A 21,683-nucleotide genomic window follows, 5' to 3' on the forward strand; every position below is an offset into this window, starting at 1 on the left:
GCCATCTAATACTTACCATTAGCCAGCATGCCAGTTTTCTCTTCTTCCTAAATTAAAATAATAATATGATCTGAAACCAAAATTATGTAAAATGCCCACAACAAAATAAAGTACAATCCCCAAACCAGTGTTTTACACCATTATGAAAAAGTCAAGAAATGTGCTTTCTAGGTTTCTTTCGTCACTCTCATTCATTAATAATTCTGTAAGACTGAGAACATAGAGAACTTCTAGAAGTTTCTTCAGAACTGTAGCAATTACCAATCCATTTAGGCCTTTAAGAGCTTTCTTTAAAGTATCTAGATGCCATTTGCTCATCCACCTTGCTCAGAAATTCTATTTTTTGAACTCCAGGATAACATGGATACTTTACGTAAGATTCTTGCTATTGTAACATCAATCATTTTTCTTTTATTTTTCAAAATTAATGATCAAATAGGACTTGTACTCTGTTTCACAGCCATTTTAAGAAATAAAATTTTCAAAGAGGCAGGCCACCAAACTGCAAGATAGTTGAAATGTGTCAAAATTATAAGCTCCCTAAAAAAATTTGTAAGTTCCCTTAGAGTAAGTTTTACAATTAGTGTCACCAATGTTCTTCACTTGGATAGGTGATGTGTACATTTACACTGACATATTTTTATGCAGGTTGTATTTTCTTGATGTATCAAACCATTGTGACCTATTTTTCATAAAACATTTAAACTGCCATATTCCAAGTATAGGTCCCATTAAGTTTCTAAGACTAACCAGCAGATCACATTAATCTTCATTATTTCTAAAGGTTTTCTTATTTTCCCCTCCAAACTGAGTGATATAGAGACACCCAGTGACAAAACATCAGGTATATTTAAAAATAAGTATTTATTAATACCTGGGTAATATTTCTTACTTCTATTTAGACACCTATGGTTTCATACATGTTTAAAATATCTAGTCCTAAAATGCAGTTCCAAAAGAGACCTTACTTGTACAGATCAAGACCAATAGAGCAAACAGTAATTATCCTACTAGTTAGTTACTATTAGGTAGCTTCAAGGATAAATTCTATATGGCAGGCAATATGTAGTAACATGCTTAGCCAGTCTTTGTAAGAACTGAGAAAAAAGAATTGGAGTACAGCAACAGATATGAATGGAATAATTTAATTCATGATCTTAGTCACATAAGTTTCAGACAGTAATGTCACTGTTAGCATATGAGGAGGGGTATTTATTGTACTTCACAAGGACAAGATCTGCCAAGGAAAGTGTAGCTTAATATACCTGTTTAAAAATTAGATTTGAGATTTCAATTAAACTTTTAATTTGTAAAACTCAAAAAAGTTACCTGCCAAGAAAATCCTATAGAAAATCAATTGCCACATTTCATTAAGATTTACATTAAATTAGCATCCTGAATTAAGAAAATGTTTGAGTGTTAAGAGACCTAAATCTTTACAACAGTGAGCAAGACAATGACGAACTCCATATTTTGGGCTCTTCATATAGTACAGTCAGTTAAGGTGATGACAGAAGTTTCAAAATTGTCAAATATATAATTGACGTATACCTGTTTGGGAATATGTAGTTTTTCAGATTTGGGATTTTCTTTGGTATTAGTCTCTTCTTGAGTTGCCAAAGGTGCATCAATATCCTCCTCACCTTCAAAATCATCACTGTAATTTTCTGAAGAAAATAATTTTTAAAAATTCAAGGATCACACTATCAAAAAAGTGATATTCCAGGAAAAGATTGTTGATTTCCAAAAGGAGTCCGTATAAGAATAATTTATTGAAATATTAACATAAAGCTAAATTTAGAGGACATTTTTTTTTTATTTTGTGAAGATTTTCTTTTTTGTGTGAAGATTTAATGAGAATTCAATTCATAAGTCTTAGGTTTACTTCACTGTCTTATACTTTCAAATAGTTATAAGAGTTATAATTTTTAATCTTTTATATCATTAACTAACTAAACATTTTTAGAGCTGTCCCCAAATTATTTTTTTGTCTTTAAAACAAAGCTTAATGCTTATTTTTGAAAGACAAAGTCTCAAATAACTTATAAAAGGCAGTGCTTCTGTGAAATCTTGACATTCTTAAACAAAAGTTTGGATTTGCTTATTTTTTTAAAGTTGATTTTTTGGGTCTCTGTAGGTATTTCTAATGTAAGCCTGAAAGCTCTATCTCTAATCCTTCCCTCAGATAAATACTGGCTCTATATGATCTCTACTATTTTCCAATCCTGCTCACTTCTCAGCTTAAATCCCAAATTATATCTCAGTGACTTTACACCAGAAGGGAAAAGTGTGTTCATGTTAATATGATGCCATAACACTACTTATAGGGAAGGTGACGTAGGGGCCATCTGGCTAGGATCTCTAAGCCAATTTTTAACGTGTTCTTTATAGCCCTTAAATCAAAGGACTGATGGAGATCTGTGACCTTTTCAGAGTGGAAACCATCATTTCATAAATAAACATAATCTTTATTGTATTTTAAAAATTAGACAACATTCATATGATCTCTCCGATATGACAAATATGAGAGGAAGGGCAGGGGGTTTGGGGGGAAAGGAAGGAAAAAATGAAACAAGATGGGATCAGGAGGGAGACAAACTCTAAGAGACTCTTAATCTCAGGAAACAAACTGAGGGTTGCTGGAGGGCAGGGGGATAGGGATAGGGTGGTTGGGTTATGGACATTGGGGAGAGTATGTGCTATGGTGAGTGCTGTGAAATGTGTAAGCCTGATGATTCACAGACCTGTACACCTGGGGCAAATAATACATTATATGTTAATAAAAATAATTAAATAATAATAATTTTAAAATTAGACCATATTCAGAAATAGGATGGCCTGATAAAACAAAGACTATACAAGGTCCTACAGAGTCTGCCCTGGAATGGCTGTCTTTTCTTAGAATGGAGATTACCTGAGTGCAATTAATAATAAAAAGTCTAGGAATGAATTTGAGAGGGCTTAGAAGTTAAACAGAGATATTCCCAGTGACATCTACCTACAGAAACATCTCCATTTGAGTTCATGAGAAAGACAAGGTGGGCATTGTACCTTAGATAAATAAACTAGCTTAGATGGTTAACTACATCAATATCTTTATTTTGAGGTTGAGAAGCTCACCTTTGTTTCTCTTCCATATGAGAAAGAACAGTTTGGGATTTTCTAAGTATTAGCAGACATAATTAAGTTCACAAAACAGTTATCAAGAAATTATTTTGTATTAGACATACTTCTAGGTGCTAGAATCAATATAACGTGATTAAAATTCTAATGTTCTAGGTGGGAATCACTACATTTTTAAGTAACCTCAAAGATCAGACTTATTTAAGCATAAATGATGAACAAGGAGAGAGGAATAATGGGAGGCTATGACAATGAACTTAGACAACTACATGGGATTTGAGAACTACTTGAAATCAATGGAATGGGAAGTAGTATTTATATGACTGACTACAAAGAGGCAGTGTAAGAAACAGTTTAAATAGTACAGCATAGTGCTTAAGAACATGACTAGGAGCCAGAAGGCTTGGATTTAATTCCTGGTTCTACTACTTTTAGCATAGAAACATTGGCAAATCACATACCCCCTTTGCGTCATTTTCCCCAGCTATAAATTGGGGATAATAGTACTTCTCTCAAAGGACTACCTAGATTAAGAGTTGAAGTGTTTAGTACAGGATGGCGGGGGCGGGGGGGAGATGGCAGAGGAGTGGGGGACCCTATTTCAACCAGTCCCCTGAACTGAGTTGAGTATCTACCAGACCATTCTGTACCACCCAGAAATGAGCCTGATATAAGAAGATATATCTGGATCTCTACAACAGAAGAACTCTGGTGGTTGGTCTTGAGGTAGGAAGCAGGGAGCCATGATTCTGCGGGCAGATATTGGAAGATCACGGGGAGCCTCTGTGATCTTGCACCAGAAGGCAAGATACTCCCATGCTAGGAATCAGGCACAGACTCGCAGACTGGTGGGATCAGGGAAAGGATTTTAGGATAGCCCCCCAGACTGAAACCTGGAGCTATGGGGGCGAACATGCAAACCGGGGGCAGCCTCTGGTTTTAGAAGCACAAGGGGCAGAGATGTCCCTGGCCCTAGGAGTGGCAGCTGGGAGTGCTGTTGTGGGGTACACAACCCAGGATGCTGGGGTGTTTAGCAGCACAGACCAAAAGGGAAACAATGTGGCCTGGAGAGCTCAGTGAAGAGCAGACTGCAATCTCTCTGTTCTGAGACAGAGGTTTAGATATGGTCACTTCTGTTGACTCTAGGAAGAGATGTTGAAAGCTATCAGGGAAAGCCACCAGAGAACAAAAGCCCCCCAAAACCGGTTTTCACTGAGCCCATTCCTGCCCCCCCGACCTGACAGGATGCAGGGCAACTCTGCCCAAACAGGATTGCCTGAGAAACAGGGCGGCAGGCCCCTCCCCCAGAAGACAGGCTGGAAGACCAAGAGGCTGACAACCCTAAGGTCCCATAAAACAGGTGCATCTTGCTTGGGTTGTGGTCAATAATTTGGACTCTGTACATTCCCTCAGCTACCCCTCAACAGAATGACTAAGAGGAGGAACCCCCAACAAAGGAAGGAAAGAATCAGAGACTGTGGCCTCTGCCACCGAACTAATGGATATGAATATAACCAAGATGTCAGAAATAGACTTCAGAGTAACAACTATGAAGGAGATATCTAGGCTTGAGAAAAATACTAATGACAACATAGAATCTCTAAGGACAAAAATGAGATCTAATAAGGCTGTACTTAAAAATGCTATGAATGAGGGGCGCCTGGGTGGCTCAGTGGGTTAAGACTCTGCCTTCGGCTCAGGTCATGATCTCAGGGTCCTGGGATCGATCTCCACATCAGGCTCTCTGCTCAGCAGGGAGCCTGCTTCCCCCCTCTCTCTCTGCCTGCCTCTCTGCCTACTTGTGATCTCTCTCTCTGTCAAATAAATAAATAAAATATTTTTTAAAAAATGCTATGAATGAAATACAGTCTAGACTGGATACTCTTGACTGCCAGGGTAAATGATGCAGAAGAACAAATTAGTGAGCTAGAGGATAAGATGACAGAAAAGAAGGAAATTAAGGCACACAAAAAGATGGAAGACCATTTCATGCTCTTGGATCGGAAGAATAAACATTGTTAAAATGTCTATACTGCCAAGAGCAATCTATACTTTTAATGCCATTCCGATCAAAATTCCACTGGTATTTTTCAAAGAGCTGGAGCAAATAATCCTAAAATTTGTATGGAATCAGAAGAGACCCCGAATCGCTAAGGAAATGTTGAAAAACAAACAAAAAAAAACTTGGGGGCATCACGTTACCGGATTTCAAGCTTTACTACAAAGCTGTGATCACCAAGACAGCATGGTACTGTCATAAAAACAGACACATAGACCAGTGGAACAGAGTAGAGAGCCCAGATATGGACCCTCAACTCTATGGTCAAATAATCTTCAACAAAACAGGAAAAAATATACAGTGGAAAAAAGACAGTCTCTTCAATAAATGGTGCTGGGAAAACGGGACAGCTATATGTAGAAGAATGAAACTCGACCATTCTCTTACACCGTACAGAAAGATAAACTCAAAATGGATAAAAGACCTCAATGTGAGACAAGAATCCATCAGAATCCTAGACAACATAGGCAGTAACCTCTTCGACATCAGCCACAGCAACTTCTTTCAAGATATGTCTCCAAAGGCAAAGGAAACAAAAGCGAAAATGAACTTTTGGGACTTCATCAAAATCAAAATCTGCACAGCAAAGGAAACAGTCAGGAAAACAAAGAGGCAACCCACGGAATGGGAGAAGATATTTGCAAATGACAGTACAGACAAAAGGTTGATATCCAGGATCTATAAAGAACTCCTCAAACGCAACACACACAAAACAGACAATCATATCAAAAAATGGGCAGAAGATATGAACAGACACTTCTCAATGAAGACATACAAATGGCTATCAGACACATGAAAAAATGTTCATCATCACTAGTCATCAGGGAGATTCAAATTAAAACCACATTGAGATACCACCTTACACCAATTAGAATGGCCCAAATTAGCAAGACAGGAAATAACATGTGTTGGAGAGGATGTGGAGAAAGGGGAACCCTCTTACACTGTTGGTGGGAATGCAAGTTGGTGCAGCCACTTTGGAGAACAGTGTGGAGATTCCTCAAGAAATTAAAAATAGAGCTTCCCTATGACCCTGCAATTGCACTACTGGGTATTTACCCCAAAGATACAGATGTAGTGAAAAGAAGGGCCATCTCTACCCCAATGTTTATAGCAGCAATTGCCATGGTTCTTGGAAAAACCAAGATGCCCTTCAACGGACGGATGGATAAGGAAGATGTAGTCCATATACACTATGGAGTATTATGCCTCCATCAGAAAGGATGAATACCCAACTTTTGTAGCAACATGGATGGGACTGGAAGAGATTATGCTGAGTGAAATAAGTCAAGCAGAGAGTCAGTTATCATATGGTTTCACTTATTTGTGGAGCATAACAAATAACATGGAGGACAAGGGGAGATGGAGAGGAGAAGGGAGTTGAGGGAAATTGGAAGGGGAGGTGAACCATGAGAGACTATGGACTCTGAAAAACAATCTGAGGGTTTTGAAGGGGCAGGGGGTGGGAGGTTGGGGGAACCAGGTTGTGGGTATTAGGGAGGGCACAGATTACATGGAGCACTGGGTGTGGTGCAAAAACAATGAACACTGTTACGCTGAAAAGAAATAAAAAATTAAAAAAAAAAAAAAAGAAGGAAACTAAGGCGGCATGGGAAAAACAAACTAAAACCCAAGGGATCAAACTGAGAGAGATTAGTGACTCAATGAAATGTTCCAATATCATAATTATTGGGATCCCTGAGGGTATATATAGAGAAAGAGGTCTAGAAGATATATTTGAGCACACTGTAGCTGAGAACTTCCCCAATCTGGGGAAGGAAATAAGAATTTGTGTCCAAGACACAGAGAGGACCCCTCCCAAGATCAGACTGGAGAACACACTGACGCCACGAGATATAATAGTACAATTCGCAAATCTTAGATCCAAGGAAACAATCTGGAAAGCACAGTGAGGAGGAAGAGACTTCTTACATACAGAGGGAGGAATATCAGAATAACGTTAGACCTGTCCACAGAGACCTGGCAAGCCAGAAGGGGCTGGCAAGACACATTCAGGGCACTAAATGAGAAGAACACGCAGCCAAGGATACTTGACAGCAAAGTTGTCATTCAGAATGGATGGAGACAAGCTGCTGCCAAGACTGGCCGAAACTGAAAGAATCTGTGACCACCAAGCTGGCCCTGAAAGAAATATTAAGGGGGGTTCTATAAAAGGAGAAAGACCCCAAGAGTGATATAGAACAGAAATGTACAGAGATGATCTATAGAAACAAAGACTTCACAGGCAACATGATGAAAATAAAATCTATCTTTTAATAATCACTCTCAATGTGAATGACTTAAACACTCCCATGAAACAGCACAGGGTTGCAGACTGGATAAAAAGATAGGGCCCATCCATATGTTGTCTACAAGAGACTCATTTGAACCTAAAGATACATCCAGATTGAAAGTGAAGGGATGCAGAACCATTTTTCATGCCAATGGACCTTAAAAGAAAGTTGGGTTAGCAATTCTCATATCAGACAAATTAGATTTTAAGCTAAAGACCGTACTTAGAGAAACAGAAGGACACTTTATCATTCTTAAAGGGTCTATCCAACAAGAGGACCTAATAATTGTAAATATCTATGCCCCCAACATGGGAGCAGCCAACTACATAAGCCAACTCTTAACCAAATCAAAGACAAATTGATAATAATACATTGATAGTAGGAGACCCCAACACTCCACTCTCAGCAACAGACAAGTCACCTAAGCAGAAAATCAACAAAGAAACAAGAGCTCTGAATGACACACTGGACCAGATAGACCTCATAGATATATACAGAAGATACCACCCTAAAACAAGAGAATACTCATTCTTCTCAAACGCACATAGAACTTTCTCCAGAACAGACGACATATTGGGTTACAAATTCAGGTCTCAACCAATCCCAAAAGATTGAGATTATTCCCTGCATACTGTCAGACCACAATGCTTTGAAACTGGAACTCAATCGCAAGAAACAATTTGGAAGAAATTCAAATACTTGGAAACTAAAAGCCATCCTGCTTAAGAATGTTTGGGCCAACCAGGAAATCAAAGAACTTAGACAATTCATGGAAACCAATTAGAACAAAAACACATCGGTCCAAAACCTATGGGATACTGCAAAGGTGGTCCTAAGGGGGAAAGACGTAGCCATCGAAGCCTCACTCAAAGAAAAACCCAGAAAAATCCCGAATACACAAACTATCTTTGCACCTTAAAGAATGGGAGAAAGAACAACATAAGAGCCTAAGCCAGGGAAGAGAACAGAAATAATTAAGATTAGAGCAGAGATCAATGAATTAGAAACCAGAAATACAGTAGAGAAAAATCAATGAAACTACAAGCTGGTTCTTTGAAAGAATTAATAAGATTGATGAACCACTGGCCAAACTTATCCAAAAGAAAAGAGAAAGCACCTAAATTAATAAAATTATGAATGAGAGGGGAGAGATCATGACTAACACCAAGGAAATAGAAACAATTACTAGAAATTATTATCAACAACTATATGCCAATAAATTAAGCAACCTGGAAGAAATAGATGCCTTCCTGGAAACCTATAAACCACCAAGACTAAAACAGGAAGAAACTGACCTGAATAGACCAATAACCAGTAAAGAAATTGAAGCAGTGATCAAAAACCTTCCCCAAAAACAAGAGTCCAGGACCTGATGGATTCCCTGGGGAATTCTACCAACCACTCAAAGAAGAATTAATACCCATTTTCCTAAAGCTGTTTCAAAAAATAGAAACAGAAGGAAAATTTCCAAACTCAGTCTATGAGGCCAGCATTACCTTGATTCCCCAAACCAGGCAAAGACTCCATCAAAAAGGAGAATTACAGACCGTAATATGTAATTATAGACCTGCAGTACGTAATATTACAGACCTGGTGAATATGAATGCCAAAATTCTCAACAAGATCCTAGCTATTGGACCCAACAGTACATTAAAGGGATTATCCATCACGACCAGGTAGGATTTATCCCTGAGATGCAAAGGTGGTTCAACATTCACAAATCAATCAATGTGATAGAACACATTAATAAGAGAAGAAACAAGAACCATATGGTCCTTTCAACTGATGCAGAAAAAGCATTTGACAAAATACAGCATCCTTTCCGATTAAAACTCTTCAGAGTATAGGGCTAGAGGGAATGTTCCTCAATTTCATAAAAACCATCTATGAAAAGCCCATAGCAAATATTCTCAATGGGGAAAAGTGGAGAGCCTTTCCTTCAAGATCAGGAATATGACAAGGATGCCCACTCTCACCACTGTTGTTCAACATAGTACTAGACGTCCTAGCAAAAGCAATCAGACAACAAAGAGAAATAAAAGGTATTCAAATACGCAAAGAAGTAGTTAAACTCTCTCTTTTCACAGATGACATGATATTTTATGTGGAAAACCCAAAAGACTCCACCCCCAAATTACTAGAACTCATACAGCCATTCAGTAATGTGGCAGGATACAAAATCAATGTACAGAAATCAGTTGCTTTCCTATATATTAACAATGTAACTGTAGAAAGATAAATTAGGGAATCGATTCCATTTATAATAGCACCAAAAACCATAAGATACCTTGGAATAAACCTAACCAAAGAGGTAAAGGATCTATACTCTAGAAACTACAGAACACTTATGAAAGAAATTGAAGAAGGCACAAAAAGATTGAAAAATATTCCATGCTCATGGACTGGAATAAACATTGTTAAAATGTCTATGCTGTCCAGAGCAATCTATACTTTCAACGCCATCCTGATCAAAATACTAATGGCATTTTTCAAAGTGCTGGAACAAACAATCCTGAAATTTGTATGGGACCAGAAAAGACCCCAATTTCCAAGGAAATGTTGAAAGAGGAAAACAAAACTGGGGGCATCATGTTGCCTGATTTCCAACTATATTACAAAGCTGTGATCACCAAGACAGCATGGTACTGGCACAAAAACAGACACATAGACCAGTGGAACAGAGTAGAAAGTTCCCTGCAACTCTATGGTCAAATAATCTTCGACAAAGCAGGAAAAAATATCCAATGGAAAAAAGTCTCTTCAATAAATGGTGCTGGGAAAATTGGACAGCTATACAGAAGAATGAAACTCAACCATTCTCTTACACCAACACAAAGATAAACTCTAAATGGATAAAAGACCTCAAAGTGAGACAAGAATCCAGCAGAATCCTAGAGGAGAACATAGGCAGTAACCTCTCTGACATCGGCCACAGCAACTTCTTCCAAAACACGTCCCCAAAGGCAAGGGAAACAAAAGGGAAAATGAACTTTTGGGATTTCATCAAGATAAAAGCTTCTGCACAGCAAAGTCAACAAAACAAAGAGGCAACCCATGGAATGGGAGAAGATATTTGCAAATGACACTACAGTTAAAGGGCCGATATCCAAGATCTATAAAGAATTTCTCAAACTCAACAGCCAAAGAACAGATAATCAAGTAAAAAAATGGGCAGAAGACATGAACAGACACTTCTCCAAAGAAGACAGATGAAAGGCTAACAGAAACATGAAAAAACACTCAACATTATTAGCCATCAGGGAGATTCAAATCAAAACCACACTGAGATACCACCTTACACCACTTAGAATGGCAAAAACTGCCAAGGCAAGAAACAACAAATGTTGGAGAGGTTGTGGAGAAAGGGGAACTCTCTAATACTGTTGGTGGGAATGCAAATTGGTACAGCCACTTTGGAAAAGTGTGGAGGTTCCTCAAAAAGTTAAAAATAGAGCTACCCTATGACCCAGCAATTGCACTACTGGGTATTTACCCCAAAGATACAGATGTAGTGAAAAGAAGGGCCATCTGTACCCCAATGTTCACAGCAGCAATGCCCACAATAGCCAAACTGTGGAAGGAGCTGAGATGCCCTTCAACAGATGAATGGATAAAGATGATGTGGCACATATATTCCATGGAATATTACTCAGCCATCAGAAAGGATGAATACCCAACATTTGCATCAACATGGATAGAACTGGAGGAGATTATGTTAAATGAAATAAGTCAATCAGAAAAAGCCAATTATCATATGGTATCACTTATATATGGAACATAAGGAATGTCATGGAGAACATTAGGAAAAGGAAGGGGGAATTGAAGGGGGGGGAATCAGAGGGGGAGATTAACCATGAGAGATTGTGGACTCTGGGAAACAAACGGAGGGTTTTAGAGGGGAGGGGGGTGTGGGGGATGGGTTAGTCCTGTAATGTGTATTAAGGAGGGCACATATTGCATGGAGCACTGGGTGTTATATGACAAAAATGAATCATGGAACTACATCAAAAACTAATGATGTACTATATGGTGACTAACATAACATAATAAAAAAAAAGAGTTTAGAACAGGGGCTTGTATATAATATGTCCTATTTACAAGTGTTAGCGATTACATTTAGTAGTAATAATTGCTTTGGTTAGTATTATTAGTATTCACTTAGTATTATTGTAACTATAAGTTATAAGAAGTTATAAGTCATAAATTAGTAAGGCAAAATATTATTTCTGAATGGGAAAATCCTAATGTGCATTTTTCAATATTACATTTTGTTAACTGCATTTTGTGACTGAATAGTCTAGAGGCAAAAACTATAACATACAAATGACCAATCCCTTCTCCAGGAATTTATCATAAATAAACAGGATTTGAAGTAATTAGGAAAAGTCATGGTACATACAAACAGAAAGAACACAGATGACAAATGAATGGAAATAAAACAGCATATCAGAGATTTCAGAAACATCAAGGCCAATTAAGTTTATATAAAAATCAAAGAATAGAACCACACTGAGAAGATGGTTCTCATGTAACAAATCTCAGAGGTAATAATATGCAGGCTCTTCCACATTGTTTTGGAAGACAATGAGAGTATTAATTTGTAGTGTTCCAACCATTTTGGGAGGAAGATGTTATACATTCAAGGTACTATTTCTATTATTATATTCCCTAACTTCATAACTTGAAAATGTTATTTACATAAATAGAAGTTTTTAAAATTCAGGTAAAGTAAATAAAGGCAATATAAAAGATCTGAATGATAGATTTTGGAGATAGTTTTCATTCTTTGTTGGAAAATTTAGCTGCAATTTTAATTTAAGTATGATGCAACCTACAGGACTTTATCCTCTACGATGCTGGGTTTTAAGAACTTTGTAAATAATGAATAAACTGGACAAAATTTATGAAACAACTATTTACAGACATTGGACAACTGGCTGCACAAAACAGTGATTCCTAAGAAAAGATAAACAAGGGGAGGGTGAGTTACCGGAAGGTACACAAATTCAGGAATGTTAGGCAGGGAAGGGGAGATCAGGATAGTTTCACCATGTTAAGGTGATAGAGATAAGAGTTCAGAACCGCTGAGCCAATTAGAAGGTGCAGGTCAGTAACAGAGGAAACACTTATGTAGAAACAGAGTGCTCAAGATCTGCACGGGGTCTCCCTGAGTCTTTGCTAAATACTAAGCCATATTTGTATAGTGTGAACAAATGGAAAGCTACAGGCTAGAAAATTCACAGGCTTCACACAAGGAAGTGAGACTCTGAAGTTCTAACTAGTTTGAGTGGAAAAATCCTCATTGTTTAGTAGGCTCATTCAGTAGAAACCTCAGAAAGGCTACACCTTAGTACTAGTGTCAAACTGTAATAAAAAGGCTACTTGAGAGTTCCCCTAACAAAGCATAAGAAAAGCCTTGGAAGATCAAGCTAGCAAGGGCAATTATCTGCCAGAATAATGCTTAACACTCTTTATAAGAAAAAAATAAAATCTAGACACTCAACAATACAAAAATCTACAATATCCAACACCCAATAAAAAAATCATTAGACTTACAAGAGAAGCAGCATTCCATAAAAGGACACCCACCTAGAAATGCACAAACATTGGGATCAGCAGTATAAACTAATTTTAAGAACTTTGGGGGGGGGAAAAAGAACATGAGAAAAGATACCAAAGAAATTTAAAAAAAAAGAAAAGGAAAAGCAACTTCTAGATTGAAAGAAAAAAAAAGGACTCAATGAGTTAACAGAAGATCAATGGAAAGAAGAAAATCAGTAAACTTAAGACACAGCAGTAAAAACTGAAGTGCACAGAGAAGAAAAAAGCTTTAATAAATCAGAGTCTTAGTAACCTACAAGACAAAAAGCCATCTAACACAATTGTAATTAGGGTCAGAGGGAAAGGGATGACAGAAATAATACTTGGAGAATTAGTGGACAAACATTTTTTTCAGTTTGATGGAAACTAAATCCACAGATCAATGATGCTGAACCACCTCCAATGAGGATAAATACAAGAAAAGACACACCAAGATGCACCATCATCAAACTGCCACAAAACCAGGCTAAAAAACCATAGACACGGATTTCTGTGTATGGGGTTAGCATCCCTAACTCCCATGTCATGCAAGGGTCAACTATTTGGAAAGTTGCTAAGACAGTAGATCTTAAAAAGTTTTTATCTCAAGGAAAAAATGGTGGTTTTTTGGCACTGGTGATAGATGTTAACTAGACTTGTGGTGATTTCACATGTATCAAAGCATTATGTTGTACACCTGAAAATAATACAATGTTATATATCAGTTATACTTCAATTTAAATAATGTTTAAAATTCATTTTAAATAAGAAGTTTAAGAAAAACCTCAAATCGATGCAAAAGAATACAAAAAACTGGGAATTATAAATATGTGGATAAATGTTTTTACATGAATATAAATTCTTTATCTTCCTTAAAAAATTTTTAAATAGACTATTAAAAGCAATATTAATTAAAAGATAATAGTAATAATAATACATCACTGGATTTTAAGATACATAGAAAAAAATATAAGACAAAATAGAAAAAAAGGTTGGGGAAGTTTACTGTTTTTAAGACTCATATAAAGTGGTATAATGTTATTTGAAAGTAGAATGTATTCAATAAGATAAAGATGCATGTTATGAATCATAGAGAAACTAAGGAAGAAACATACAACAAAGAGGTTTAACCAAACGAAGGGATAAAATGGAAGGTTATGAATACTCAATACAATAGACTGCAGGACAAAATCAATACAACAAACCAACTGCCAATGAATTAAAAAACCATACCAATGAATATATTTTTATAAAGGGTAGAAACATTTCAATTAAAAGTCAAAGATTGTTAGATTAGACCAAAAAGCAAAATCCAGCTATATGCTAACTATGAGAAAACTATTTTAAATAGAAAAACAAAGACACGTTAAAAGTCAAAGGTAGAAAAAGAAATACCACTGAGCTATGCTTTAGAGATATTGGTCCTGGCTCCATAGATTTCTCTAGTCCTTTTCCTGTCTTCCTAATTGGTCTAGCGCCTCCTCCCAACAAATGAGGTAGCAGCACACTTTCAATCATTTCTTAGCAGCTCAGACTGTAACACAGGCAGTTCACTCTACCTGACCAAAGCTCTTTCAAAGATATGATTTTCTTATTTTTCTCCTATCAATGTCTTTATTAATAGTTATATTATCTTTCCAAATATGTACATTTTTAAACCAATGAAATTACCTGCCAGTTCATGTTTCGATTCATTCTCATGTTTATCTTCACTTAGATCTACATTATCTTGATTACTGAAAAAAAATTTAATTTAGTATTTAATGTTAATACATTTTCATGTAATCTTTCAGGTAATTTTTAAAAAAATCTCTAGCATTATATTTTTCTTCTCAAGTACTCTTATTCTAACAAAAACTAAAAATTCGGGAGTTCTAAAAAAAAAAATGTTTTGAAAATAAAGAATCCTCAAAGCCTAAGACTAACTGTAGCTATCAAATTCATACAAAGAGAAAAAAATGCCATATTTCTTAACTTTGGTATACAAAAATATATACAATTTTATACATTAAGTGTGTGCATTTACATGTCTCAGGGCCCAGATATCCTTTCTACACTAAAAATTAGAAACTGACTACATGAGAACCAGTGAAGTCTTCATGGAGCCAGAAAAAACATCAGGTTCAGCATTTACCTGTTAATAAGCAATTTAATCATGATACAGAGGCTGAATAGGAAACTTAAACCAACAAAAACTCAGAAAAGTAATAAAGGAGACTGAGGAAATTTCAATGATATTGGGTTAGTTCATATACTGCTTTCTTTCAAACCAAGGAATCCACCCTACTTTTTTCAGTCCATCAACCCTGTCTTTAGTGAGATTATCAGCAAATCCAAGAAGCTACAGAACTATAATAATAATAGCAGCAAACAATATTGTATACACAATGTTATTTAGCACTCTGACTAGCCTGTCCTAAAGCAGAAATATCAATAGTTAAGAATACTGTTAAGAAATAAAAAAAAGTTAAGAAATATTACAAAGTGGCCAAAATTTGTAGCCAACAAACTTGTGTATACTTAATCTGTGTTGTTACCATTGGGAGAGGCAATCACCATGGGCCCTGAGTGACCCTGCATGTTCTTGTGGGGTATGTCAAGAACGCAAGGCACAAACCCCTCTTTCCTAGCTTATTTCCCAGGATTGTGTTTGCAGAGAGCAACTTTGAGAGATGAGGCAGTATCTCCTTCCAGAAAAGAACCTTTCCTCTTACTATAAAAGTGATGGATTTGGGTGCCTGGGTGGCTCAGTGGGTTAAGCCTCTGCCCTCGGCTCAGGTCATGATCCAGGGGTCTTGGGATTGAGCCCCACATTGGGCTCTCTGCCCAGCAGGGGCCTGCTTCCCCGCACCCCACCCCCCCCGCCTGCCTCTCTGCCTACTTGTGATCTATCAAATGAATAAAATAAATCTTAAAAAAAAAAAAAGCAATGGATTCCCCAAGCTCAGAGCTCCTCTCCTGTAAAGCAACCCACTGCCCATGCAGACAGCCATCATGGACCCTCCATGTTGTCTCCACAAGCTTTGTGGAGCATGGGGGAACTGATGCAAATGAAGATGAGACTCAGATATGGCTTTTATTGTGAGAAATTAAGTCCTTTGTTTCTGACCCAGATATCTTGTGTCTATTGTCAGCATCCATAAAATGGCAGGGTATATCTTTAGCTTACAAGCAGGGTAAAAATCTGAAACCCTACACAATTCATCCATGGTCTATAAGAAACTCAGCATCCTAAGGAGACCAGGTACTCTAATAACCAGAGGTTATGATTCTCCTCACCCTTAATTTAATTATAGTTTGGTGTTCTTAAAATCTTATTGTAATTTGGCTTCTATTTATAATTTTAAAAGGTCAAAGGTCTACTGTACTTACAGAAGACCAGCTCAGGCAACTAGTAGAGTTTTCAGGATAAATGAGGTTTCTTGATAATCATCAGTGTCAACTATATACAAAGGAAGGACAGAGACAAAACCTGTCTTTACTTCCTGGTTCATTCTTTCTTTTCTGTTCTTTTTTTCTCTGATTTTGTAACAGCTACCTGAACTCTTTTATTTACTTCAGCTGTGGAAAATCACTTAAGTTACTTTCCTAGTAAAGTCTTTTTGCAGTGTGCCATTTTTCTCAACAGCACCGCAGGTATGACATTTCAAATATCTGGATGCAGAGTAGGCTCTTAAACACAAATCAACATATTCCATTCACATATAAGGGAAACCATGATCAAAATAATGAACAGAGAAAAGAGATAAAAATAAAATTTAACATTTGCTTGTTACAATATTTACCCACTGAAGCCAATGCATATACTAGCCTTTCAAAAATGCAGAAAAATATAGAAGTCATTTAGCCATTAGTTGATATTATATATACATTACCTATGTAAAGCTTTAAATTGTGTAGAGTCATTAGAATCCAGTTCCTTATTTAATCTTGAATAGTCAATGGAAGACGTTAAGCCTTCCTCAAGCCTGGCAAAAAATTGCTCTTTTTCTTCTTGTTCTTCTAATGTGTCCAATCCCAATCCAAGAACACTATGATTGAGTTCAGAAACTACTATCTCTAAATGAAAAGGACAAATATATTTTATTAATATGCAGAATTTCGATAATATTAATTTTAATGATGCATTTACTGATATTATTAGTAAAATTAAAAAAAATTTAAAACATACTTTAATCTCTCACCCACCACATATAGACTCGTACTCATAATCAGTATGTAAGGTTATAAGGCTTCCCTCAAGATCTAATTCTAAACCTTCCAGGAAAGTATTAAGAACATCTACATGCTTCAGTAAAGGAGGCTCCAAGATAGAGGTTAGTTTTTGTAAAAATTTTAATTATAGTATAGTAGTTATAGTATTTAATTTAATTAAGCATAGTAATTAATCTGTCAACTCATATCCCTCACATCTTACCACTTGTTTCTAAGCTGTCAATACTTAAGATGGAGGTTCCACTGCTCTGCAGAAACTGAATCCTTTCAGCAGACTCCTCTTCTACTTCCATAATAGGCTGAGGCGGCTTCTTTGCTTTCAGATAGCTTACATTTGTTCCAAGCAGTCCTAGGGATAGGATTTAAGATATAGCTGGATATTTAGGTTCAGAAAACTGTTTTGACCACTATGTATTAACCAATAATGCTGTTGTACTAGCTTTTTTTCCCCATTATGCTAATTTTGTGGGCAATAGCTATAAAATAAATCTGGTCTGTTAAATGAGAATCCATCAGACCTAAAATTCACAAAAGAAAAATAACAATACTATTTATTTGCACTGTATCTTAGTCAACAATCTCAGAAGTTTACATGAGACAAAATTTTAAAAATTACTTTGAAGTATAATTATTTAATACAGTACACCATGCCACTATAAAGAGTATCTTCTGCCTTACGTGAAGGAAGAATAGCAAATAACCGGGTGAACTAGAAAAGGGAGACAACCCCAGGTAGGATGGAGACGAGGTACAAAAGGGTCAGTGATGGGAGGAGCAGGCCACACTGGAGGATGCAAAAAGGCCAGTGAGGCTGAATCTAGAGAGTGAGGGTGAGTCCAGGTGGAAATGAGCCCAGAGAAGGAGTCTATGGTCAGAGCAGGCCAGTACTCATAGCCACAGAAAGTGTTTTTCTCTTTAGGCCAAAAACACCGGGAAACACTGAAACAGCTATGCAATATTCAAAATTTGTCATAATAGCATACATTTGTTACAAAAAAGTGAAAAACAGAAAAGTTAAATTTTCACTGTGTGATATATACTAAGACTAGAAGAATATCACTTTTGCTTAGAAGGAAGTCTTGTTAAGAAGTCACAAATTCTGAACTGGAGGGGATTACGCTAAGTGAAATAAGTCAAGCAGAGAAAGATAATCATCATATGGTTTCACTCATATGCGCAACATAAGACATAGCTCAGAGGATCACAGGGGAAGGGAGGGAAAACTGAATGGGAAGTCATCAGAGAGGGAGCCAAACCATGAGAGATTCTTTTCTCTGGGAAACACACTGAGGGTTGTGGAAAGAGAGGTGGGTGGGGGGGATGGCGTAGCTGGGTAATGGGCATTAAGGAGGGCGTGTGATGTGATGAACACTGGGTGTTATATACAATTAATGAATCACTGAACACTACACTGAAAACTAATGATGTAATAATATTGGCTAATTGAATTTAAATTAAAAAGAAAAAGAAAAAGAATAAAAGAAGTCCCAAGTTCTGACTTCAGTTTCCTAATTAGTGTCCTCTCGGAAAGGATTCTGAATCTGTTTTTTATGGCTTTGTGTGAATAATGGTTTTATAGATAAAATAATAACTTTCACAGTTGCATAAAATCAAGAGACGTTATCTATAGACACCTCAAATGAAGAAGAAGTACACACCACGGTTGGGGTGCTGTTGTGGCACCTATGGGGGTCTCTCTGGCTCTGAAGATGGACTCAGGGATGTGACCCACACTAACTGAGCTTACAAGAGACTAATGACCAAAACCAATATCCAATTTAGTTATTCATAATGAAGAGTATGACCAGTAGAAGGATTAGATTGTTTCATCCTCTAGGCAGAATGTTTTATCCTTACAGCAAATGAAAGAGAAAACTGTAAGGCTAAAGTAGCTCAATGTTGATGTTTAATGGTATCTAAGATTGGTAATGCACTCCTCTCCTCAAGGGGGTGTTTAATTCCCCCTCAGAAGTTTCTACGCTCTTCATGGCAGGAATCATATCTTGTCTGTATACTAGTGCCTAGTACGCACAACCTAACATGAACTCAGAAATGTCTGTCATTGAACCAGGGACCAGGTTATGTCCTTGGGTGGAGAAATCCTCTCCTCAATATTTAAATGGTTACTGTCAAAGTTTGCTTCTTAAATACCCTTCTTGGAATCTTTTACTAGTCAAATCCACTCTGACTGATAAATTCTTCCTTAAAAATTGATACCTTTAGTTAGGTTACATTCAAGTGTTGGTCCTAGTCTTTCCCTTTGGGATGAGTATGCACATTCTATCTCTGATTCACGACTTTCTAGAAAGAGATTTTAGTGAAGTCTCAAATCTTTGTAAATAATTCCAATAGTACTTCAACATATAATATTCTTTTCAAGCACCAACAGGGGAAAGATTCTAAAAACAAATTCTTTGCATTCATTTCCACAACTTCGCAGCCATAAACTTTAGCACTGTTACGTGGTTGGGGGATTTATGAAAAAATATACTGAATTTTTCAATAAGGCAATTCCTATGGTTTTAAGAAGAGAGAAACAACTCCCTAATTTACTCTAACATTCATTTATTAAATATATTTATTATTTATTTACTGTTGGGGTCAGGGGATACAAACAAAAAGAAGTATTTCCTGCCCTCACAAAGCTCCCGACCTCATAAACAGCCAGGCAGGTAATGACTATCAGCACAGTGTGTACGTGCTATTAAGGTGTTTTGAAATTAAAACAAAGGAGAAAATATTTATGCTGAAAAGGGAGCTGGAAGAGATAGGGAAGAAGGATGAGAAAAGGCAGTCCAGTAGTGAGAAAGCATACACTAATGCAGAGGCAGAGTCAATGATGTTTCCAGGAGGTAGGGAATAACTGAGTATGGCTGGGGCACAGGAAACTAGAAAGGAGGGTTCTAGTCAGAAGATGATGCAGAGCCTCAGCTGTCACATTAAGGAATCTGGGCTTAATTTCATGGAGAAAAACAAAAGCTTTGGGGCAAATCTCCCCACCCCCACCAGGATATAGAAATCCTCTAAGTTTACAAAATGCTGCTTAATGGTCCATAAATAGTAAAGCAGTACAAAGACAGGTTAACAGAAGTAGTCTGGGGTTCCTTACGGCAATATCATACACAGCAGGTATACCAAAGCAAACACTCCAGAGACTAGTCTTCCAGTTGTAAAGATGTGACTAAGAATAGTTTTGGGAAAGGTATACACATATGTCAGGCAGGATCATTAATGAGTTCTTTATCATTAAGGCAATAAATTCCTCTTATTACTACTATATAAACAGACTGTGATAGGAAAAATCTAAAGATCTGTTAAAATCTTTCCAATGTAATGACATTAATACACTGTCAGACTTTTTATTAAGTCACCTTAAATCAATTTACCATTATAGATGACAATATAGAAATACATGTGTATTAATTATCATCTTGAGTAGATATAAAATTATCCAGTGTAATATAACCTGATAATGCAGAAACATCACAGATTCTCAATTATATAACATTTTATAATAAAGTGAATATGAAAATTCAAGCTTCAAAAAGCCACGCTACTAGTATTATTTTCTTTATATACATACAGTCCGAAGGCAAAATCCCAGAATTAAAAGACTTGACTGACCCCTTGTGGTCAAATAATTTGGAATAAAAAAATTGGCAATATTTACCACTATCATCAAAATCATCTTCAGTTATCCACCACGGCACTGCATCTTTCTTTTTCACTTCTCTTTTAGGTTGTCTAGGTGTTTTGTTTGAATTCTCAAAAGAATCATCTGAAAGCTAAATCAGATATGAGATACTGAATTAAAATTTGAGAATCCCTGATTCATCACTAAAAATGTTTCTTTTAGTTCTTTCAAAGTTCAGCTATCATGAACATAAATAATATTCTCAGCGATAATGTATAAGTTGGTATTTTTAAACATATGTGGCTAAAATAACTTAAAAATTAAGTATACCTCTTTGAACATCAATTTCATAACCAGAGTTAAATAAGTAAACTAACCAAGGAGAAAACATCAACAATAACAATAAAGAAATAAAACTTATCAAGAAACTTGATCAAGAAGGGGAAAAAAAGAAGTATGCAATCCTCTCGTGGACATTCTCTAGGGTCTAAGAAGAAATAATGACTGAGCAAAGTAAGCTAGCATCATTCTCAAAAGAGCACAAAATTCTAAAATCAGATGAACTGAGTTTCAAGTGTTTACCAAAAAAATTAGCTTTTTGTCACAATGGATAATAGACTTTTAAACTTTTATTTGTCCTTTTCTACTCTTCAGCTCCAAATTTCAGTACAATCCTAAATCCACTACTCTAACCCTAACTGACCCACCGCCACTGCCACCACTCTCAGTCAGTAACCTGGCCTCTCTTCAGTGAGAAAATAAAGACCTTCAGTCAAAA

The 21,683-nt window shown here is 36.6% G+C and overlaps 1 protein-coding gene across 4 annotated transcripts in view; it reads right to left on the minus strand.

Annotated features, from left to right (window-relative positions):
* The window catches only part of CEP162 (centrosomal protein 162), a 109,355-nt gene that overhangs the window by 75,046 nt on the left and 12,626 nt on the right, over positions 1-21,683 (minus strand). For all 4 annotated transcript variants that reach the window (XM_032858048.1, XM_032858049.1, XM_032858047.1 and 1 more), the window contains exons 3-8: positions 20,942-21,056; positions 17,474-17,620; positions 16,932-17,115; positions 14,728-14,792; positions 1,552-1,667; positions 17-47 (exon numbers count right to left, since the gene is read on the minus strand). In XM_032858048.1, coding sequence (XP_032713939.1) covers positions 17-47; positions 1,552-1,667; positions 14,728-14,792; positions 16,932-17,115; positions 17,474-17,620; positions 20,942-21,056 — 658 coding nt within the window. The remainder of the gene's footprint in view (positions 1-16; positions 48-1,551; positions 1,668-14,727; positions 14,793-16,931; positions 17,116-17,473; positions 17,621-20,941; positions 21,057-21,683) is intronic.

This window comes from Lontra canadensis, unplaced genomic scaffold (assembly GCF_010015895.1).
Source record: "Lontra canadensis isolate GAN:19392208 unplaced genomic scaffold, GSC_riverotter_1.0 scaffold14, whole genome shotgun sequence".
NCBI classification, from domain to species: Eukaryota; Metazoa; Chordata; class Mammalia; order Carnivora; family Mustelidae; genus Lontra; species Lontra canadensis.